The 17,914-nt window shown below is 37.4% G+C and overlaps 1 protein-coding gene across 2 annotated transcripts in view; it reads left to right on the top strand.

Annotated features, from left to right (window-relative positions):
* Positions 1–13,171, top strand: part of roraa (RAR-related orphan receptor A, paralog a) — a 289,292-nt gene extending 276,121 nt beyond the window's left edge. The window contains exons 4-10 of one of the 2 annotated variants that reach the window (XM_081356865.1): positions 1,544–1,939; positions 2,682–2,803; positions 3,748–3,880; positions 5,248–5,355; positions 8,979–9,089; positions 9,301–9,413; positions 10,708–13,171. In XM_081356865.1, coding sequence (XP_081212991.1) covers positions 1,544–1,939; positions 2,682–2,803; positions 3,748–3,880; positions 5,248–5,355; positions 8,979–9,089; positions 9,301–9,413; positions 10,708–10,872 — 1,148 coding nt within the window. In that variant the 3' untranslated portion in view covers positions 10,873–13,171. The remainder of the gene's footprint in view (positions 1–1,543; positions 1,940–2,681; positions 2,804–3,747; positions 3,881–5,247; positions 5,356–8,978; positions 9,090–9,300; positions 9,414–10,707) is intronic. The other variant, XM_081356864.1, reaches the window with a different exon arrangement.
* The last annotated feature ends 4,743 nt before the right edge of the window (positions 13,172–17,914 follow it).

Below are 17,914 nucleotides of genomic sequence, written 5' to 3'. Positions count from 1 at the left end.
CCCACCTTGTTTTCTCTCCTTTTGCCTCATTTCCTCTCTTCTTCTCTCCTTTTTATCTCCTCTCCTATTCTTTCCTGTCTTCTCTTTTTTCTTCTCCCCTCACATGCTGTCTCTCCTCCTGTCCTCTTTTGTCTTGTCCTGTCTTCTCTGGTCTCCTCTTGTCTCCAACAGTCAAAGCCCCATTATCCCCTTCATTCTCCACTAAACTCTCCAGTACTTTTATCTCTTTTTCCAGCCATCAGTAGATCAGCTTGTCCTCACCAGACGCCCTTCCTTTTTACAAACACTTGATCTTCACTCATATCTGATCCGCACTGTATTCCGTCCCCTGCTTCCTGTTCTTCTAACACTCCTCCAGTTCAAAGACAGCCTAAAGCTGTAGCTGCTTTCTTTCGAAGCTAAACAGTCTCTCCACCGCTTCCTCCAGGTGTTGCGAGTGAAGGCCTTTCCTTTTTGTGAGTGCTTGTAAATTGGTGATTCATGCTAGTGGTTTTCTTGGATCATTTTGACAGGTAGACAGCAGGAAAAAGCTAATGCTATTACCAAAGAGGTTCCTTTTTTTTTGACCCAATACACTACTAATACCCTCTGCGAGACATTAAACCCTGCTCCCGGGAGTTAGTTGTACTCTCCATGCCGGTACACTAAGCTTCCCTTCAAAGGCCGGAGTCTTCAGGGAAAAGAGATTGTGCCTATTGTTTTTTTCTTGAGTAACAATGGCTATGGGGTGAAGTCTTCTGCAGTGGTAGTTTTGGTGTGGTGTTTGGTAACCAAACGGTTGCTGGTTTGATCAATGTAAACAGCGAGCCTTGCACCACCATCATCCCCTTGAGCAAGGCACTCGACCCTAGGAGGCACCAATGCGAATTGCCCCTGTAATAAACACATCCAATAGACAAAGAAGTCTCACCCAACACACTCGCATGGAAATTTGTGACCATTTCAGGGTACGTTTACATGACAACGATATGCTTAAAACGGAGAAGTTTTTCCATTGAGTTTTCTGCGTACATTGTCAAAACGATGATTAAGACTAAAAACGCTGTATTCTGCTGCCAGACCATTAGATGGCGATGAAACATGACGTCATTGTCTTCAGAGATTCGCGTTTTAGTTGTTTACAAGGAGACCGTTTTCAAAAACTTGCACTTTGAAACCTGTTTTCAAAAGTTTGCATTTTTAGGCACCCAAAATGCTGTTGTCTCTTAAACGAACGGCCAAAACGTATTAACAGTTTTACGTTTTTAGTTGAAAACATTGTCGTTTAAACAGCCCCTTAGATTTTGGCAAAATGGTGGCTAATGTGTATGAATTGATATGATCTCATTCATACATTTTCCTACGATCTGACGTTATTTCTAGCAGGGTGGACCTTCATGTTACACGTACAAATTCAAATCAGTAGCTTATAAAACAGTTAAATTTCTCATGAGATTGGGTTGGCACACCGGCCTGTTTATACTTGTATTTGGTTATATTTAAGGAAGCAGTTACAATTCGAGAGAGATTGCTGTTCATAATGCAATGTCTTTGCCCCTTATAGCGGTGAAGTTCGGCCGGATGTCGAAGAAACAGCGGGACAGCCTGTATGCAGAGGTGCAGAAACACCGGCTCCAGCAGCAACAGCGGGACCACCAGCAGCAGCCCGGTGAGGCCGAACCCCTTACACCGACCTACGGCCTTTCCACCAATGGCCTGACCGAGCTTCATGATGACCTGAGCGGCTACATGAACGGCCACACACCCGACGGCACCAAGCCTGACTCGGGCGTCAGCAGCTTCTACCTGGACATCCAACCCTCACCCGATCAGTCCGGCCTGGACATCAACGGCATCAAGCCGGAGCCCATCTGCGACTTCACCCCTGGCTCGGGCTTCTTCCCCTACTGTTCCTTCACCAACGGGGAGACGTCCCCCACCGTTTCCATGGCTGAGTTGGGTAAGTGATCATTCTGAAGAATGGCAAAAGTGGATTCTGGGTAGGGGATGGTACTAGGGGGAAGAACCCAACCGTGGGGCAAACATCGCTAAAGGTGTCTTAAAATAGCATTAGGTTGGAGACTCATCTCGAAGACTCATTAAAAGAACCTCTTTTTTTCTAATTAGTTTCCATTAATTAGGGCCAATCAGGATCCAGCAGGGCACGCGCCAAGGGAAATCATTTTTTTAGCTTCCCCTCCTGCTCTGGGACTCCTTTTAACAGATGTGTTTTCAACATGATTGAATTTTTATACTGTTTTTTTTTCTTTCTCTCGTCTCCATTTTCTCGTTCTTGCTGAAAGCAAATATGACCTTTGTTCCCATGAATTGACACACACTCACTTTTATACTTGAAGTACTGTCCTAATTTCCTTTTGTACTGAAACACAGATGGTCAACACGCTTGTAAATCGACTTTAAATCACACACCCTTTGATTGGAGACACAAATGAAATGCTGCATCTTTTGAAAGATCTTTTCCCTCAGCATTTCTGTATATAAGCAAAAATGAATCCACTAGTAGGAAGAACTTTTTTATAATGATAATGGGAGGGAAATGCCATCTCACACACACACACACACACACACACACACACACACACATATAGATGTATATATAGTACAGCTCAATAGGTCTGTACGTTAAGTGCAGTCAAGCGAAACAGGTTTTTTTTTTGACGGTATGTTGCTCTGTGTTTTAGAACATCTGGCCCAGAACATTTCCAAGTCCCACATGGAGACGTGTCAGTACCTGAGAGAAGAACTTCAGCAAATGACCTGGCAGGCGTTCCTTCAGGAGGAGGTGGAGAGCTACCAGAACAAGGTAAACACACACAGCTTTTCAGAAGCCTTAGACAGCAATGTTTTTAATGCTGTAACTTGCAGTGACACTGATATGGCAATGGAATAAAAAATGTCCTTGCTGGTTGCATTCATAGGATGAAGATCCATTTAAAGGGATAGTTCACCCAAAAATGAAAATACTGTCATCATTTACTCTCCCTCATGTTGTTCCAAACCTGTATGAGTTTCTTTCTTCTGTCACAAAAGAAGATATGTTGATGAATGTTGGTAAATAGACAGTTGACGGACCCCATTGACTTGAGTATTTTGTTTATCTACTACGGAAGTCAATGGCTACTGTCAACTGTTTGGTTACCCATATTCTTCAAAATATCTTATTTTGTGTTCAACAAAGAAACTCATAAAGGTTTGGAACAATATGAGGGTGAGTGAATGATGACTGAATTTTCATTTTTGGGTAAACTATCCTTTTAAATTACTAATTTAGAGCACTCTTTCTTTGTACACATTGTACATTTATTATCTGGATTAATGTTAATTTATAAATAGTTATATATTGTTCATTTTTAATTTAGAAATGCATTAAATAATGTTAATCTATACAGCTTGTTATAAATGTATTGGTATATGCTCACCAAAATGAATAAATGCTGTAAATGTATTGTTGATTGTTAGATCATGATACCTAATGCATTGACTAATATTAATAAATTGAACCCTAACGTGAGTGTATCCCAACCATGGGTAACCGCCCACAATTACACATCAATAGATATTTGGTACTGTATCAAAGCCGGTTTATTTCTAAGGGTCAGTGAGTATAAAATGGTCATGTAAAACTGAATAATGATGGTTTTTGGTGCAAAAATCATGAGTGTACTTAATTAAACTGCTAGTGTGCATAAGAATATGGCCACTTTAAAGTGCTTGTAGCAAATGGTTTTGTGTTTTGTTTCCCCTCAGCCCAGGGAAGTCATGTGGCAGTTGTGTGCCATTAAAATCACAGAGGCCATTCAGTATGTGGTGGAGTTTGCCAAGCGCATCGACGGCTTCATGGAGCTCTGTCAGAATGATCAGATAGTGCTTCTCAAAGCAGGTAAAGTGTGCGTTCACATCACCATCATCCAATCCCGGCTTAGTTTACAGGGCGTAAACACAAATAATCCTTTGCTGCAGTGCATCTGAATAGCATACCACTAGCAGTATGTATACTGCGCACAGTATGCAGTTTTTTTGTATGCATGAAAAAAATGTATTTGCCAAAATGTGCATTATACGACAAGGGCACACTGTGTGGAATACTGTTTTCCCATAATGCAGTGCGTTTGATCTGTCTATTTTCTTGTTCGTGAAGCCGTTCCACTCAGATATGCATCCCAATAGAGAAGAAAAGACTAATCGCAACTTCCATTTCATGCCGACTTTAAACGTGCATGTGACAACTGTGTAGCATACTGCTCTTTAAAGTATTTATTGTTGCATACTGCATACTATTTAAAAATAGTACACTGCACATTAAGCAATATGCAAGTATTCCATTCTGAACACAGCCGATGTCACACAGCAGGAGGTGCCGTGCTTCAAATGAGCATCTCTTATGTATACAGGAAAACTGTATCGGGACAATCTGTCAGCTCTTTGAAAAATAAGGCATTATTGAGATGATATCCACCACTGCACACTTTCTCCTCACAAATAATGGGCCAAAGTGCTTCATCACACTCACACCCCATCCCCGTCATGATCCCATCAGCTTTCAGTGTTTCTGTTTGTGCCAGGCCCCACCAAAATTATGAACAAAATACTGAGTGAGCGCTCGCTCCTGACATGACATTTTAAACCACCGGCATCTTTCTAAAGCTCCGTAATGGCTTCTATTACGTGGCTTTTATCCTCTAAGCCTGTGCTCACCAAAGCCCTCCGCGGTAGAATTACTGCTCCCACTCACAACAATAACAGCAACACACTCCACCTGAGCCACACACACTGCTCAAAAACACAGCCGATTGATTGGTGACTTAAATAATTGTTTATGGCCAGAAACATACTCCATGTAAGTATTAACCTCGCATAACAAACCTAGCATCAAATGTCTGTACCATTGAACCACGTGTGTGCTGTTATTCAGGTAGCAAACTAAACATGTCGACAGCTTAGCTAATATCAGCTAACTTACTCTGCAGGATTCTTTTCAACTTGTTGCTCTGACACGACAGTGATCAACCTGGGGTATTTCCTAAAAGCAATGGTCGCAAGTTCTGTTGTTTCCAAGAGAAATAGTTGCTTTAGGGAAATGCAATAACTTGCTGTAGGAGAAGACTGTTTATGCTAATGCTTGCTATAGCGCACCTTGTGGCAGTGTTGAGAATGCAGTTAGCAGGATATGCCTGCACATATTTCTCTAGCGGGTCTGCTTTTGATTATATAAAATCACAATTTTGTTTCTCTCTCGCCTGTGTGTAGGCTCTTTGGAGGTGGTGTTCGTCAGAATGTGCCGTGCCTTCGACCCTCAGAACAACACAGTCTATTTTGACGGAAAGTATGCCGGGACTGATGTCTTTAAGTCATTAGGTGAGTTACAAAACCTGCTTGGATTTGGTATGTGAAGTGGAAATTCTGTGTTTGGAATATTATATTTGTGTGTGTTACTTACTTACCCCAATTGTGTTCGAACTGAAAACTAAGGCCCTTTTTCACACATGGCAAAAGCATTCAAATCCGTGCAAAACTCAACCAATTTGCCTTACTGAAAGCAACATAAAAGTATTTTTCAAAAAAAGTATTTTGCCAATGGTAAAAGTAACTCAAATATTAAGCTCTACATTTATAAAGTAATGTGTCACTCTACTTGTTACATCAAAAAGTAATCTGATTATTAGTGCTGTCAAATCAATTAATCGCGATTAATTGTATCTAACATACAAGTTTTTGTTTACATAATATATATGTGTGTGTGTGTGTATATATACAGTGTATATATATATATATATATATATACAAACACACATATATACGTGTGTGTATATACAGTATATAGTACACAAATAATATAGTATATATATATATATATATATATATATAGACACAAACATATATTATGTAAACAGAAACGTTTATGTTAATGTGATTAATCGCGATTAATTGATTTGACAGCACAACTGATTATGTAATATTACATTTGTTATAAAAAAGTAATGCACATTTTTACATTGTTTCATTAATTTCCTTAAACATTTTTTAAACTACTGAATTTTCTTCTCCATAACAAGACACATTACTTTCAACTTTCAATAAAAGAGCTTTACATTAGGTAATATGATGTTAAGGGATCTTTTGTGTGGCATACATACAGTAGCTGTAGGGGTCAGGAAACATTCTAAGTGATCAGAAAATAATAATATTCTAATGTGTTTTTAAAAGAAAATGAAGATGCATATTATATAGGCTATGAATTACTGAATTACTGCAATCACTTGCAAATAAGAACTCAGTAAAAAAAAAAAAAAAAAAAAAAAAAAACTGGCAAGGTCTGGAGAGAGTAACGCAAAAGTAACTAAGTAACTCATAAAAAGTAACTAAGTAATGTAACTAGTTACTTTTTAGTAAATAATACAATATTGTAACAATTTTCTTTAAAAGGTCAATTTCTCCAACACGCACACGTCTGTTAACATTAGTTAATTCACTACAAACTAACCTGAACATTTTTAGTGACTAACATTAACAAAGGTTAATAAATGCTGTAAAATGATATCGCTCATAGTTAGTTTTTGTTAGTTAATGCATTAACTAATGTTAACAAATGAGACCTTATTGGAGTGTTACCGATACTAAATGAAATAAAGTGTTGATTTTGGACCCCGTGTGTACGCAAGCGAATAAAGCCCACCAGGTCGGCAGTAGCTCTCGTATCCTCCACACCTGGAGTCGGTTTCCTCGCTGAGGACTCAGGGTTGCTGTAGCTGCTGCATACGGTGGGCGTCTGGAACCGCACGAGCAAGATTGAGTGTCTACCAGGAGTGTTTTATCAAACCCGCCATCCACACAGCCGTAGCGTAACTGGGCGTCGAGTTTTTCTAGTGTAAGCAAATAGCATTTATGTTTGAATGCCGTGACATTAGTGAAGTCCCTTCTCTGTCATTATGCATGCGCATCGGAAACCTTTTGGGGCTGAAAGCTTTCCGGGTGTCAAAACAAACACAAATATGAGAAGATACCACAGTCTGAAAGATAACATTCAATCATATACTGCAACCATATCTCATGTGGACGTCCTCCTTATAACAAGCTTAATATCTTATTCCTGTCTTTTGTGTGGAGCTTTTAATAAGCTTGCATGTGTTTGCCAAGCTTTCGACCGGTATCTCTGAAATCGGTGTGCAAATTGAAACTGTGGCGTAGTGCCCCCAGGTGGTACTCGACACACTCTGGATATTTGATTTTCAATTATTTATCATTTTTCAATGTTTCATTTTTAATATCTGATTTATTTATGAGTCTAATATAGATTCGTGCATCTAAAACTCACATTATTGCTTAATAGGTGTTGTGTTGAACAAGCTGCGGTCGATATAAAAAACAGATTCTGAATTCTAAACAGATAGGAGAATAATCTAAAGTGTATTTATTATTTATGCATTTGAAACAGAATGCAAGATTTGCATATTGATTCATGCAAACACATCGCAATCCTTTCTAAATATTACTAATGTGGTGTTTGTGTGTTTTAGCATTAGGGCGATTCTTGCACAAAATATGGAAATATTTGAACAGGTGGTATTTGACATAACTTTGGATATTTCAATTGTTTGCCTTTTTTTAATGCTTAATTTCTAGCATCTAGAAGTCTTATAGATTTGTGCATCCAAAACTGACATTCTTACTTAATAAATGTTGAGTTGAACAGTGTTTTCAAGCTGCGATTGATATAAAAGGCAAGATGTCATTCTGTACAGACAGGAGATTAATCTAAAGTATATTTATTTTTTATGCGTTTGAAAAAGAATGCAAAATGTGCATATTAATTCATTCTAATATGTCTAAACTGTATTAATTTAAAAAGGATTGTGATGTATTTGAATGAATCACAATATCACTTAATGTGTGTTATGTTAAATATGTCAAACTGCAATTAATATATAAGGCATGTTATAATTTATTTGAACTTAGTCCATGTCCCAAAGACCCCAAAAATACTTGCTGGAAATGCTTCCAGACAGATCAACATATATTTATTATTTCTTAAAATATTAAATATTTAATATAATGATAAAAATACTTATGTATTTGAACTGCAAAATGTGTATATTCAGTGCAATCCTTTCTAAATATTACTAGTCTGGTGTTTATGTGTTTTAGCTTTGATTCTTCCACAGAATATGGAAATATATAAACAGTTTGTATTTAACACAACTTTGGATATATTATTTAAATTATTTTTAATGCTTAATTTCAAGTATCTGATTTATTTACAAGTCTAATATTTTTGTGCATCTAAGACTAACACTATCATGTTATAATAAACACTTTTTCAAGTTTTCAAAGCGGCGATTGATATAAAAAGGCAAGCTATCATTTTATTTGATCTTAAAGTCTATAAAGAGTGACCGGACTCAAACACTAGAAATGCTTCTAAACAGACCAAAATATACATATTATTTCTTAAAATATTGAAATATAACATTAAACCTATGTATTATTTATTTATGTATTTGATCTCGACTGCAAAATTTTAATATTCATGCAAATACAGTGCAATCCTTTCTAGATGTTACAATTGTGTTTAGATTTAGCGTGATCATGGAACGTGATGTTCGTGTCCTAATGATTGAGTTCAAAATGAATGACAAAATGAGAGGGAACATTGTTGTGTCTAGGTGGTGCTTTTGCTTGGGAAGTTTGAGACTATCTCGCAGTGTTTGCGTGAGCTCTGAGTCATGGGTTTTATTCAGTCTTGTTAGTGACCCCAGTCATGCTTACATAACCTCACTCATTCGCTAAAGCATGATTAGCCTGGAGGGGGAAAAATGTGGCGGGAAAAAAAAAAAACATTCTGTTCTGCTGAAAGATTGTATTGTTTTTGTTTACCTCTGTGCCACCCCGACATCTCATGCTAAAAGATCAAGTGTCTACCCGACGCTGTCTACTGCTCCGTCTCACCGACTTTTTCTTTCTCTCTGTCTCCGCCGTGACAGGCTGCGACGACTTGATCAGCTCCGTCTTCGAGTTTGGGAAAAACTTGTGTTCTATGCACCTCTCTGAAGACGAGATCGCCCTGTTCTCCGCCTTCGTGTTGATGTCTGCAGGTAATGTTAAAGTTTACCGATAAATTACCCACAAGCCCTTGTTTAACTGCAAAATTATTTGTGAAGAAAGGAGGAATGGTGTTAGGACACAGTGTTGGTTGGATTGAAACCGTTTTCTATTTAAGCACCAAGACTAAATGCATCTGAACATGTGATGCTGTGTCACAGCTCGAGTGTAACGTCCTCGTGTGTGTGTGTGTGTGGTGTTTAGACCGGTCTTGGCTCCAGGAGAAGGTGAAGGTGGAGAAACTCCAGCAAAAGATTCAGCTGGCCCTCCAACATGTTCTACAAAAGAACCACAGAGAGGACGGCATACTGACAAAGGTATCTTACGCATAAGGAGCAGGATATGATGTCATCAGATGTGATATTGATCTCAAGTTACAGTATATATTACATACTCCTCTGTTACTTTATATTGTTTTATACAAATAACTATGTAAAGTCATTTGAATAAATCTGGAATTTGTGGATTCAAGACATATTATTAAGATACATACTAAATGTTAAATTATATTGTATGATATTTATAAACACATGTTTTCCTAAATTCAATTATTAGCTTTTATATGGTCATCATACAAAATCTGGCAAATATTTACTTTAAATGTTTAAATTTCTACAGATCATATTTCTAGCCAGTATTAGAGGAAAGATATTTGTATCTACACTTTTTTATTTCTTTTTGTTAAAAACGAGCAGCCAATAGGATAAATGATAGAGAATAATTAAATCAGTGTTATTTTAGCATTATTTTATATACTATTATATCATTTATTAATGTTTTGAATTGGCTTATATTTGTATATTTTCAGTTTTCTTTTTATTTCAGTTTTATTCATTTTAGTACTTCAATTTTAAACTTGTTTCAGTTAGTTGCCAAGTCAACATTTCTAATTTTCATTTTCTTTTATTACAATTTTTCATATAATATTTATCTTTTATTTTATTTCAGCTTTATTTCAGTTATCAAAACCGTTTTTTAATAGCTTTAGTTTTAGTTTACAATAACAGCACTGAAATAATTTCTTTAGAATACATCATAATATCAAATATTAAAGTAACACTTTACAATAAGGTTTCATTAGTTAACTACACTAGTTAACATGAACTAGTAATGAACATGTTAATTTCAACATTTACTAATACATTACATTAAAATCAAAAGTTGTATTTGTTTACATTAGTTAACGCACTGCGAACTAACATGAACAGTGAACAGCTGTATTTTTATTGACAAAGATTAATAAATACTGTAACAAATGTATTGCTCATGGTTAGTTAATACATTAACTAATGTTAACAAATGAAACCTTATTATAAAGTTTTACCAATAAATAAATAATCAATTACTGATTTCATGGATGACTTCATCTGATAAGCTGCATTTGGTCTGGCGGATGAAAGATTAGTTGATGTCATGTGAAAAACCTGGGACCATCTGTGTTGTGTCTGCGCAGTAGAGGGTCTGCCTTTTGCCTTTTGACCCAGTACCACAGGGTCCTTTCCACCAAATTAAAATCTCTCTCTCTCTCTCTCTCTTTCTCTCTCTCTCTCTCTCTCTCTCTCTCTCTCTCTCTCTCTCTCTCTCTCTCTCTCTCTCTCTCTCTCTCTGCAGTTGATATGCAAAGTCTCCACGCTGCGAGCCCTGTGCAGCCGGCATACGGAAAAGCTGACGGCGTTCAAAGCAATATACCCAGACATTGTCCGTGCCCACTTCCCCCCCTTGTACAAGGAGTTGTTCGGATCAGACTTTGAGCAGTCCATGCCCGTTGACGGGTAGCGCTTCCCCGCGCCCGCCCCGCCCGGGGGATGTCACACCGTGGGGAATGTCAAGCATAAATCTGAGACACTTTAGCAGTGCCCTGCACATACACACACCTGGACGGCCGACACACTGCACACACACACACACACACACACACACACACACACTCTTTTCCCCTTTTTTTATTTTCTTTTTTTCCTTGTGTTTTTTTCGTGGGGGAGGAGTTGGTAATGGACTGGGTTTGACTCCAGTGGTTTATTTTTGGGGGTTTGTTCCCTTCTTTTACTGACACAGGTGGGATTCGGAGCCACAGGGGAGAGGATGAGAAGATGAAGACACTTGTTTTTCCGAACGCTCCCTCGCTCTCTTTCTCTCTCTGACTGAACCTGAAGAGTCCGCGCGTTCCTTTCCAGAACGGTCCCATGGCGATTTGTCATGATCAGCATAAATTGTTTTGACTCGTTTCCAAAACGACGAAAAAAGAAAAAAGATTCCCAGAGAGCGTTTGCCTGGAATACGCCATTTTAAACTTTTTACAGGAAGAGGAACACGTTTTAAATCCCTTTTCAAGCCAAGAGAATGAAACAAAAAGTTGAGATCAAGAAAGTCGATTATCCGAACTGTTCCAGCAGTTATTGTAGCACCAAAAAAAGTCTACGTAGAAACATACGTGGCTGGTTCCTTCCTCCCTGTGAGTTTGGATTTTTTTTTTTTCTTTTTTTTTTTGTGGATGTGAAACCAACACAGAAAGAAGAAGAACACAAAGTGAGAGAGAAAGAGAGATATACGGAGAAGGAGTGTAGCGCAGTGTTGACACAAAACAGCACCTTTCTACGGACAATCGAGAAAAAAAAGAAGGAACAACGTAGAATTCTGGTAATTCTAGTCGTAATAGACGCAATTGCTTTTAGCCGTCAGAGACTTCATCTACCATAGTAAGCTTAGTGATATCATTTAAGGCCATCTGCTATTAAGTCCCTCTCCGGAATGGTGTTCGTAACGTAACGGTCCGACCACCAACATCGATGCAATGCAAGGGTCCATTCCACCTGTTTTCTAACGTGTTACAGGGTATTTGGTCATAAGTACAAACTATACAGAAAAAAAATAATGTTTATAGAATCTATTTTAAATAACATGTATGATATTAGTAGCTAGACTATTCTTAATTGTGAAAAATTGATAAGGCACTTTTATTTGCACCTTTCTTTAATTTAAGACTTGTATATTTACCTAGTGATGTGTTGCATGTATAAATACCACGGTTATGGAGAACCCTAACGCTGCTGAGGGTGGGTGCGTGCTTGCGTGCGTGTTTGTGTATTTATTTGCGCGAGACGGAGGTTGGTGCTGGGTAAAGGCGGATCACATGATCTGGGAGGGCAATTTTTCTAATGTTTCCACACTGTAAAAAATGAAATGATCAATAAGTTCCAACAACATTTGGTTTTACATTGCTTTAACTCATCAAAATAAGTTAAGCAATTTTCAACTTTTTTTATGTTATAGAAGATTCAACTCATTTTTAAGTCAGTTTAATGCAATTGAAGTTGAGTTGACTTAAACATCCAAGTTGATTGTACTTAATTTAAGGCAGATTATTTTTTTTCTTTTACAGTGCACTAACACATTGTCCGCCACCTTTAAACTGGAACTATGATGGTAAAACACCAGACCAAGCTCTAGATCTTATTTGACCCTCAAGTAGCATCCCATTGCGGGCCAAACCAAAGCACACTGAGTCTATTAAATGAAATCGGACCCTTTTTCCACACATTTCAGATGCTGTTTAATGGTTCCATCTAGTGGTGGTGCGTCACATGACCATGTGGAGGAGTCAGATCTGGTTTATGAACGGCTGATTTTCCTTAAACCGGCTCTTGTGAGAGTCTTTGCCCAGCAACAATGCTCGTCGGAACGTAAGAGTGGGGGAAAAAAAAGAAAAAAGAGAAATATTCAAAGCCTTGTCTGGTTGAAATCCTCTATTTTTGTAACATTGTACAGTGCTTATGAAGCCTATGAGAAAAAAGGGAAAGAACGAAGGATGATATAGCACTTAATCCTGCAATAATTAGAATTTGTGTTTTTTATGATTTTTTTTTTGTTGTTGTTGGTCTTTTTCAAAGAACAAGACAATGGTAGTAATAGTGCTATTTTTTGGAATACCTAACTGTTGTGTGTTGCGCGTGTTTGTACGTCTCTTGAATGTGCCATAGTGGTCTTTCCTGCTTTTTTTTTTAGTCTGAAAAAAATGTTGTATTGTAACATTCCAGTAAAACTATGTTGTGGCGTTTAGAAAATCCCAATATAATCCAGAAAAAAACCTCATTGATCACTTCTACAACCTACTAACTGGCATATTTGAATGATTCTTGGAAGCTTCATGTCATTTTTTTTTCCCATGATACAAAGTATTTTCCTCAGGGAAGAGTCTGTCTAACTCAATTTTGAAGCCGGTAGCTTAAACAAGTTAGTCAGCTCTGTTGCACATAAAGCTCAATAATTTGATCTTGATGGCATGTTCAATACCGATAAATAATGGCGCTTATTACATTTAAGTTCTCTACTATTGACAAAATATTAGTCTGTGCAATGCATCCCCAAGAGTTCCTGGTTACTACAATACATCATCAATCTGTGAATGACAATCCAGGTTCTTGTTTAGCAGTTTGTATACTACAAGGCTCAGGGAGAGTAATATTGTGACAAATGAGAACACAGGGAGATAATGAGATCAGTTCTGAAACCTAGTGAGCTGCCTACCTAGACGGCAAACGTTTTTCCCGCATGGTGTATATATGAGTTAAAAAAATGCAAATTATGAATTTATTTCATTTAGTACCAAAAATAATTGATCAATAATAGTTAAATCTTAAAAAAGGACATATCTACCCAAAATGTATAGGGATATGATTTTTAATGCGTATTAAGCTTTAGGTTAGCCACGAGCTAACATGCTAAAACTCCATTGCCACACTATTTGTGTGACATAAAGAGTTGTTGTCTAGAGGATGTAGACAGCAAGACAGCTCACTAGGGACAGAATTGAACCCAAACGAACCTGGTAATGATAAATGGGAATGCATGCTCATCTGTTACCGCTCATTGTCATAGGTCATTTTTTAAACTCTTATCGTTTGCAATTTACATGCTCATGTCACATACCCTGTTGTTCACTAACATATGTGCTGTCAAGTCAGAAGAAGACAGCGGTACATCATAAACAATGCAAAACGTGTCATTTCATTCATTCGCCCCATAGGCCACTGGCTTTATCAAATCAGCCAGTGAGTTCCAAGATCCGATTCCCTAAAATCAAACAAAGCAAGATGACAACCTCAAGCGTGCTACGCTAATTTCCAGTTTAGTTTTTTTCTCTGGATTGGGGATTCGTTCTGATCGTCACTCATAATTGTTCGAGTCTATGTGCCAAATACCTCTTCACGATTTTCTCCACCTTCAGACGTCCGCGTGGGCGAATCGTCGCGCGTGACAAATACGGGTTTCTACAGGGTAACCACTGCTGTGGAGTCCCCTTGATGAACAAGCTTTGCTGTTGCCTGTCCAATGATCCACGAGTCAGTTCGTACAACACCATAAAAGCTGTAGTAAAGTCACAAGTTTTGCCACTTTTTGCATGTCGTATTTTGTCTGTGTAGTTAGACATTATAAAGCAATATGCTGAGATAGAACTTTGGGACAAATTTATTTTTTTCTAATACAAGCAAAGGTACTTAAACACCTCCGGATCTGTGGTATTCTAGACATGTAAAGAGACAAGTCTAGATCCAAATATTTTCCCTTGGTCTTTACTGTAAATTGTTTTACAATTTTTTTTCTTTTTTAAACTGTGGTTCCCTTTATTTATCTATGTAAGAAGCAATATACGTCCGACTGTGGATGCGAGAAGCGGAAATGTGTGTGTTTGTGCTATTTGTAATGTTTGCTTAAGGTCAAACCCCCCAGACAAGGCTTTAAAAGATCAGACGCAGCAGGGTGAGATGGTGAATTGTATGTAAGATCTTAAGTTTTAGTTTTTTTTTCCCAGGATTTAAAATGTTTTACATAGCACTGAGCTTGAATCCCTTTGACGAGGCTGTACAAGCATGACACACTGCACCTCGACGTTAACATTTCAATTAGATTTATGCAAACGCAAGGCCTATGCACTCACGTTTGGCGAAAGGCACATTTACCGTTTTTCCCCCGCAATTCTGATCGACAGATTGAACGTGTCATGCTCGCGACAGCATTCGAGCTGAAGGTTGAAGTGTTACTAAGATTTACGTCAAACGTTTTCCTTGAGTTTTCTTTCCAAAAGCACAGCTGACGCGTTATTAAAAGTTAACTATGTTTAGATTATAGACTAAAAAGTCTTTAGCCATAATCGAATGTCAAGCAATAATATATATGGTGTATTATGATTCATTTTGTGCATAGGCTTTGAACATCTGCATGTAAATACATTTTCTTATTTATCGCGTTTTAATTTTTTTTTTTCGCATATTTTTTGGGGGTTTGTTTTATTTGTATATTGACTAGTTCTGTTCCCAGGTGGAGAACTACGAACGTCAAATGGCCTGTAAACTGTACAGCTACGTTTCCCTGTCCTCCTTTCGGCTTTTAATTCACGATATTTAATGTTCTATCGATCACATGTATAAAAGTAACTTTGTAACTTCTGTTTGTATAGGTAAGAAGAAAATACTGCTATTAAGACCTGCTCAGTGCAAATATTTATCTGTTTTATCAGACACATCATGCTGTACAGTATCTCTGTTCTGAGTATACTTCTCTCTTTTAGACTTAGTTCGATTGGCGGGAGGGTGTGCGGACATTAATTTTTGTGTTATACTGACGTGTGGTGCTAGGTAAGTTACTTTTGTGAACAAAAATTATGGATTCATAGACTAGGCCGCCCTCTTAGTCCATTAATTTCACTGAGTATTGATGCATTATTGATATTAGGACTCGATAAATAATAATAATAATAATGATAATATCGATAAAGATAACGATAGTGGTAAATTTACTTTCGAATACCCAGCAAAGTACCTGTATCAGTGTGCTAGTCTTGGGACGCGGCTTGTTTCCTTCCCACTTTTAAGATTATTAGCAAGTATCGGCTAAGTAAATTGCAGTTTTGAATATTTTTGCAACAGACGATTGTTCATGCTTTAAAAAAAATGGAAAAAAAGCAGCAGTATTGTGTTTATTTTTGATTGTTCGAAACCAGTGCTTATTTTCTGGAAGGACTTTAAACACGCGATTAAGTATCGGATTGTCTGCCGCTTTTTGGCTCCCTCCGTTTTTTGTTTGTTTATTCTACCTTTTTTTTTTTTACGCGCTTTGTTTTTTTTTATTCTATCCGACATCCGCTCACTTTCAAAGTCACACTTACATACACACAGAATGGTTAAGTGTTATAAATTGTACAGAACAAAGGCGGTCGTACAAAGTTTTGTGCGAAACTTCTTGTTTTTATCTTTGTAGCAAGGCAGAATCTACTTGCAATAATGCATAGCAAACTACGCTGAGTGCCTCTCAGTGGTACAGGATGCAGAAACTATATTCGTCCGTTATCGTTTTCACTGTTCTCGACGTACTCAACTGACTGTGTTTGCACACGTAGGTGAATTCTGTCTTGTGTTACCGACTTTTCTTTTCATCGGCTGTCTTTTTGTATGTAAATGAGGCATTTCATGTTTGTTTATAGCCATGGAAACAGCATTTTATTGTCTCTGTGACGTCCCGACGCTACTCTTTCTTTTCCTCCGAACAACTTCACGTGGTTATGGGACATGGCATCCAGTCAGTTGCACCCTGGTTGGATGTATTTGAACACGAACCCTGTTTGGACATTTGCAGAGACAAAATGGCGGACAATAGACAATCCACTCCGTGTTCTCCCTGTTGTTTCCTGCCAATTAGGTTTTAAGTTGACGATTATGAAACAAAATGACTAATGCAATGTATTTTAAGTGTTCATATGTGTATGTAAAATGATGCATACTTCTATTTCTTGTTGAGCTGAAGGGGAGGCACAAGGGCTGGGGCAGGACGGGACAGGATGGATTTTGCTCCTGCTAACCTGCGGTGGGGGGGAAAGCAGAGAACGGTTTGCGGTTGTCACATATTTTTACGTCACATGTTTGCTACTGATCTTAAAATGGGGACAGTTGATCATGTACCTTTTTATTCAGCTCTTTGGAACTCTCTTTAGGAGATAGTCTCTTCTCAATAGTGGTTTTGCTCCTTCTGTTTGTCTGATTCTTAAATATGAAAATAAGTATTTTGATTCATTTTGTAAATACGGCTGTAAAGAAAAATAAGAAATTTAATGTTGTCTTTTAAATACTTTTCATTCTAATATGAATGTTGTTATATTGTACTTAGAAACTGTACCTTTAATATTACCTTTATTAAAAGTGCATTTGACACATCGATTTTAGATGTGCTTTATGTGCTGTTATCCCATAATAAAATTTACTGCTTGTAATGGGCTCTTATTCAATGTGTCATACTTCTTTATGGTTTTCATATGGTTGAAATAAGTTCCACACAGCCTTTATTGAAATGATAGAGAGATGGAAGTGGAGAAGCAGAATAAGAAACAGAATCTTACAACATTTAAAAAAGAACTACAAAAAGTGGATTCGATGTAGTGGAAGCCGTTTTGGAAAGCTGTTATGGGAATGGAATATTACAAAAAGCAGTCAACAAGAAATAATAACAAAAATGTGGCAATATACAACCTTTTTTAGTTTAGTTTTTTTTTTTTCAAAGAAGAGGCAGTATAAAGGTTAAAAGGGTTAAAAAATAAAGAAAACATGAAATATTTATGTCTAGATATATTGCTTAAAATAGTTTGAGGTGGCTTGCAGAGTTTAACAGATTTACTTAAAAGGAGGGTGGGCAATTCATTTTTTATAAACTTTTTGTTATACTGGTTGAAACTCTTCACATCCTGATAGCAATCAATAATATAAGTGGTCTAAATATTAAAACGTACATACATCTCTTCTGTGGAAGTCTCTGGACTGACTTGTCCCCCTCA

The sequence above is a fragment of the Scardinius erythrophthalmus genome, assembly GCF_964197995.2.
Source record: "Scardinius erythrophthalmus genome assembly, chromosome: 24".
Classification (NCBI taxonomy): domain Eukaryota; kingdom Metazoa; phylum Chordata; class Actinopteri; order Cypriniformes; family Leuciscidae; genus Scardinius; species Scardinius erythrophthalmus.
Note: the sequence above shows the minus strand (reverse complement) of the source record. Positions and strands in the feature narration are given on the sequence as shown.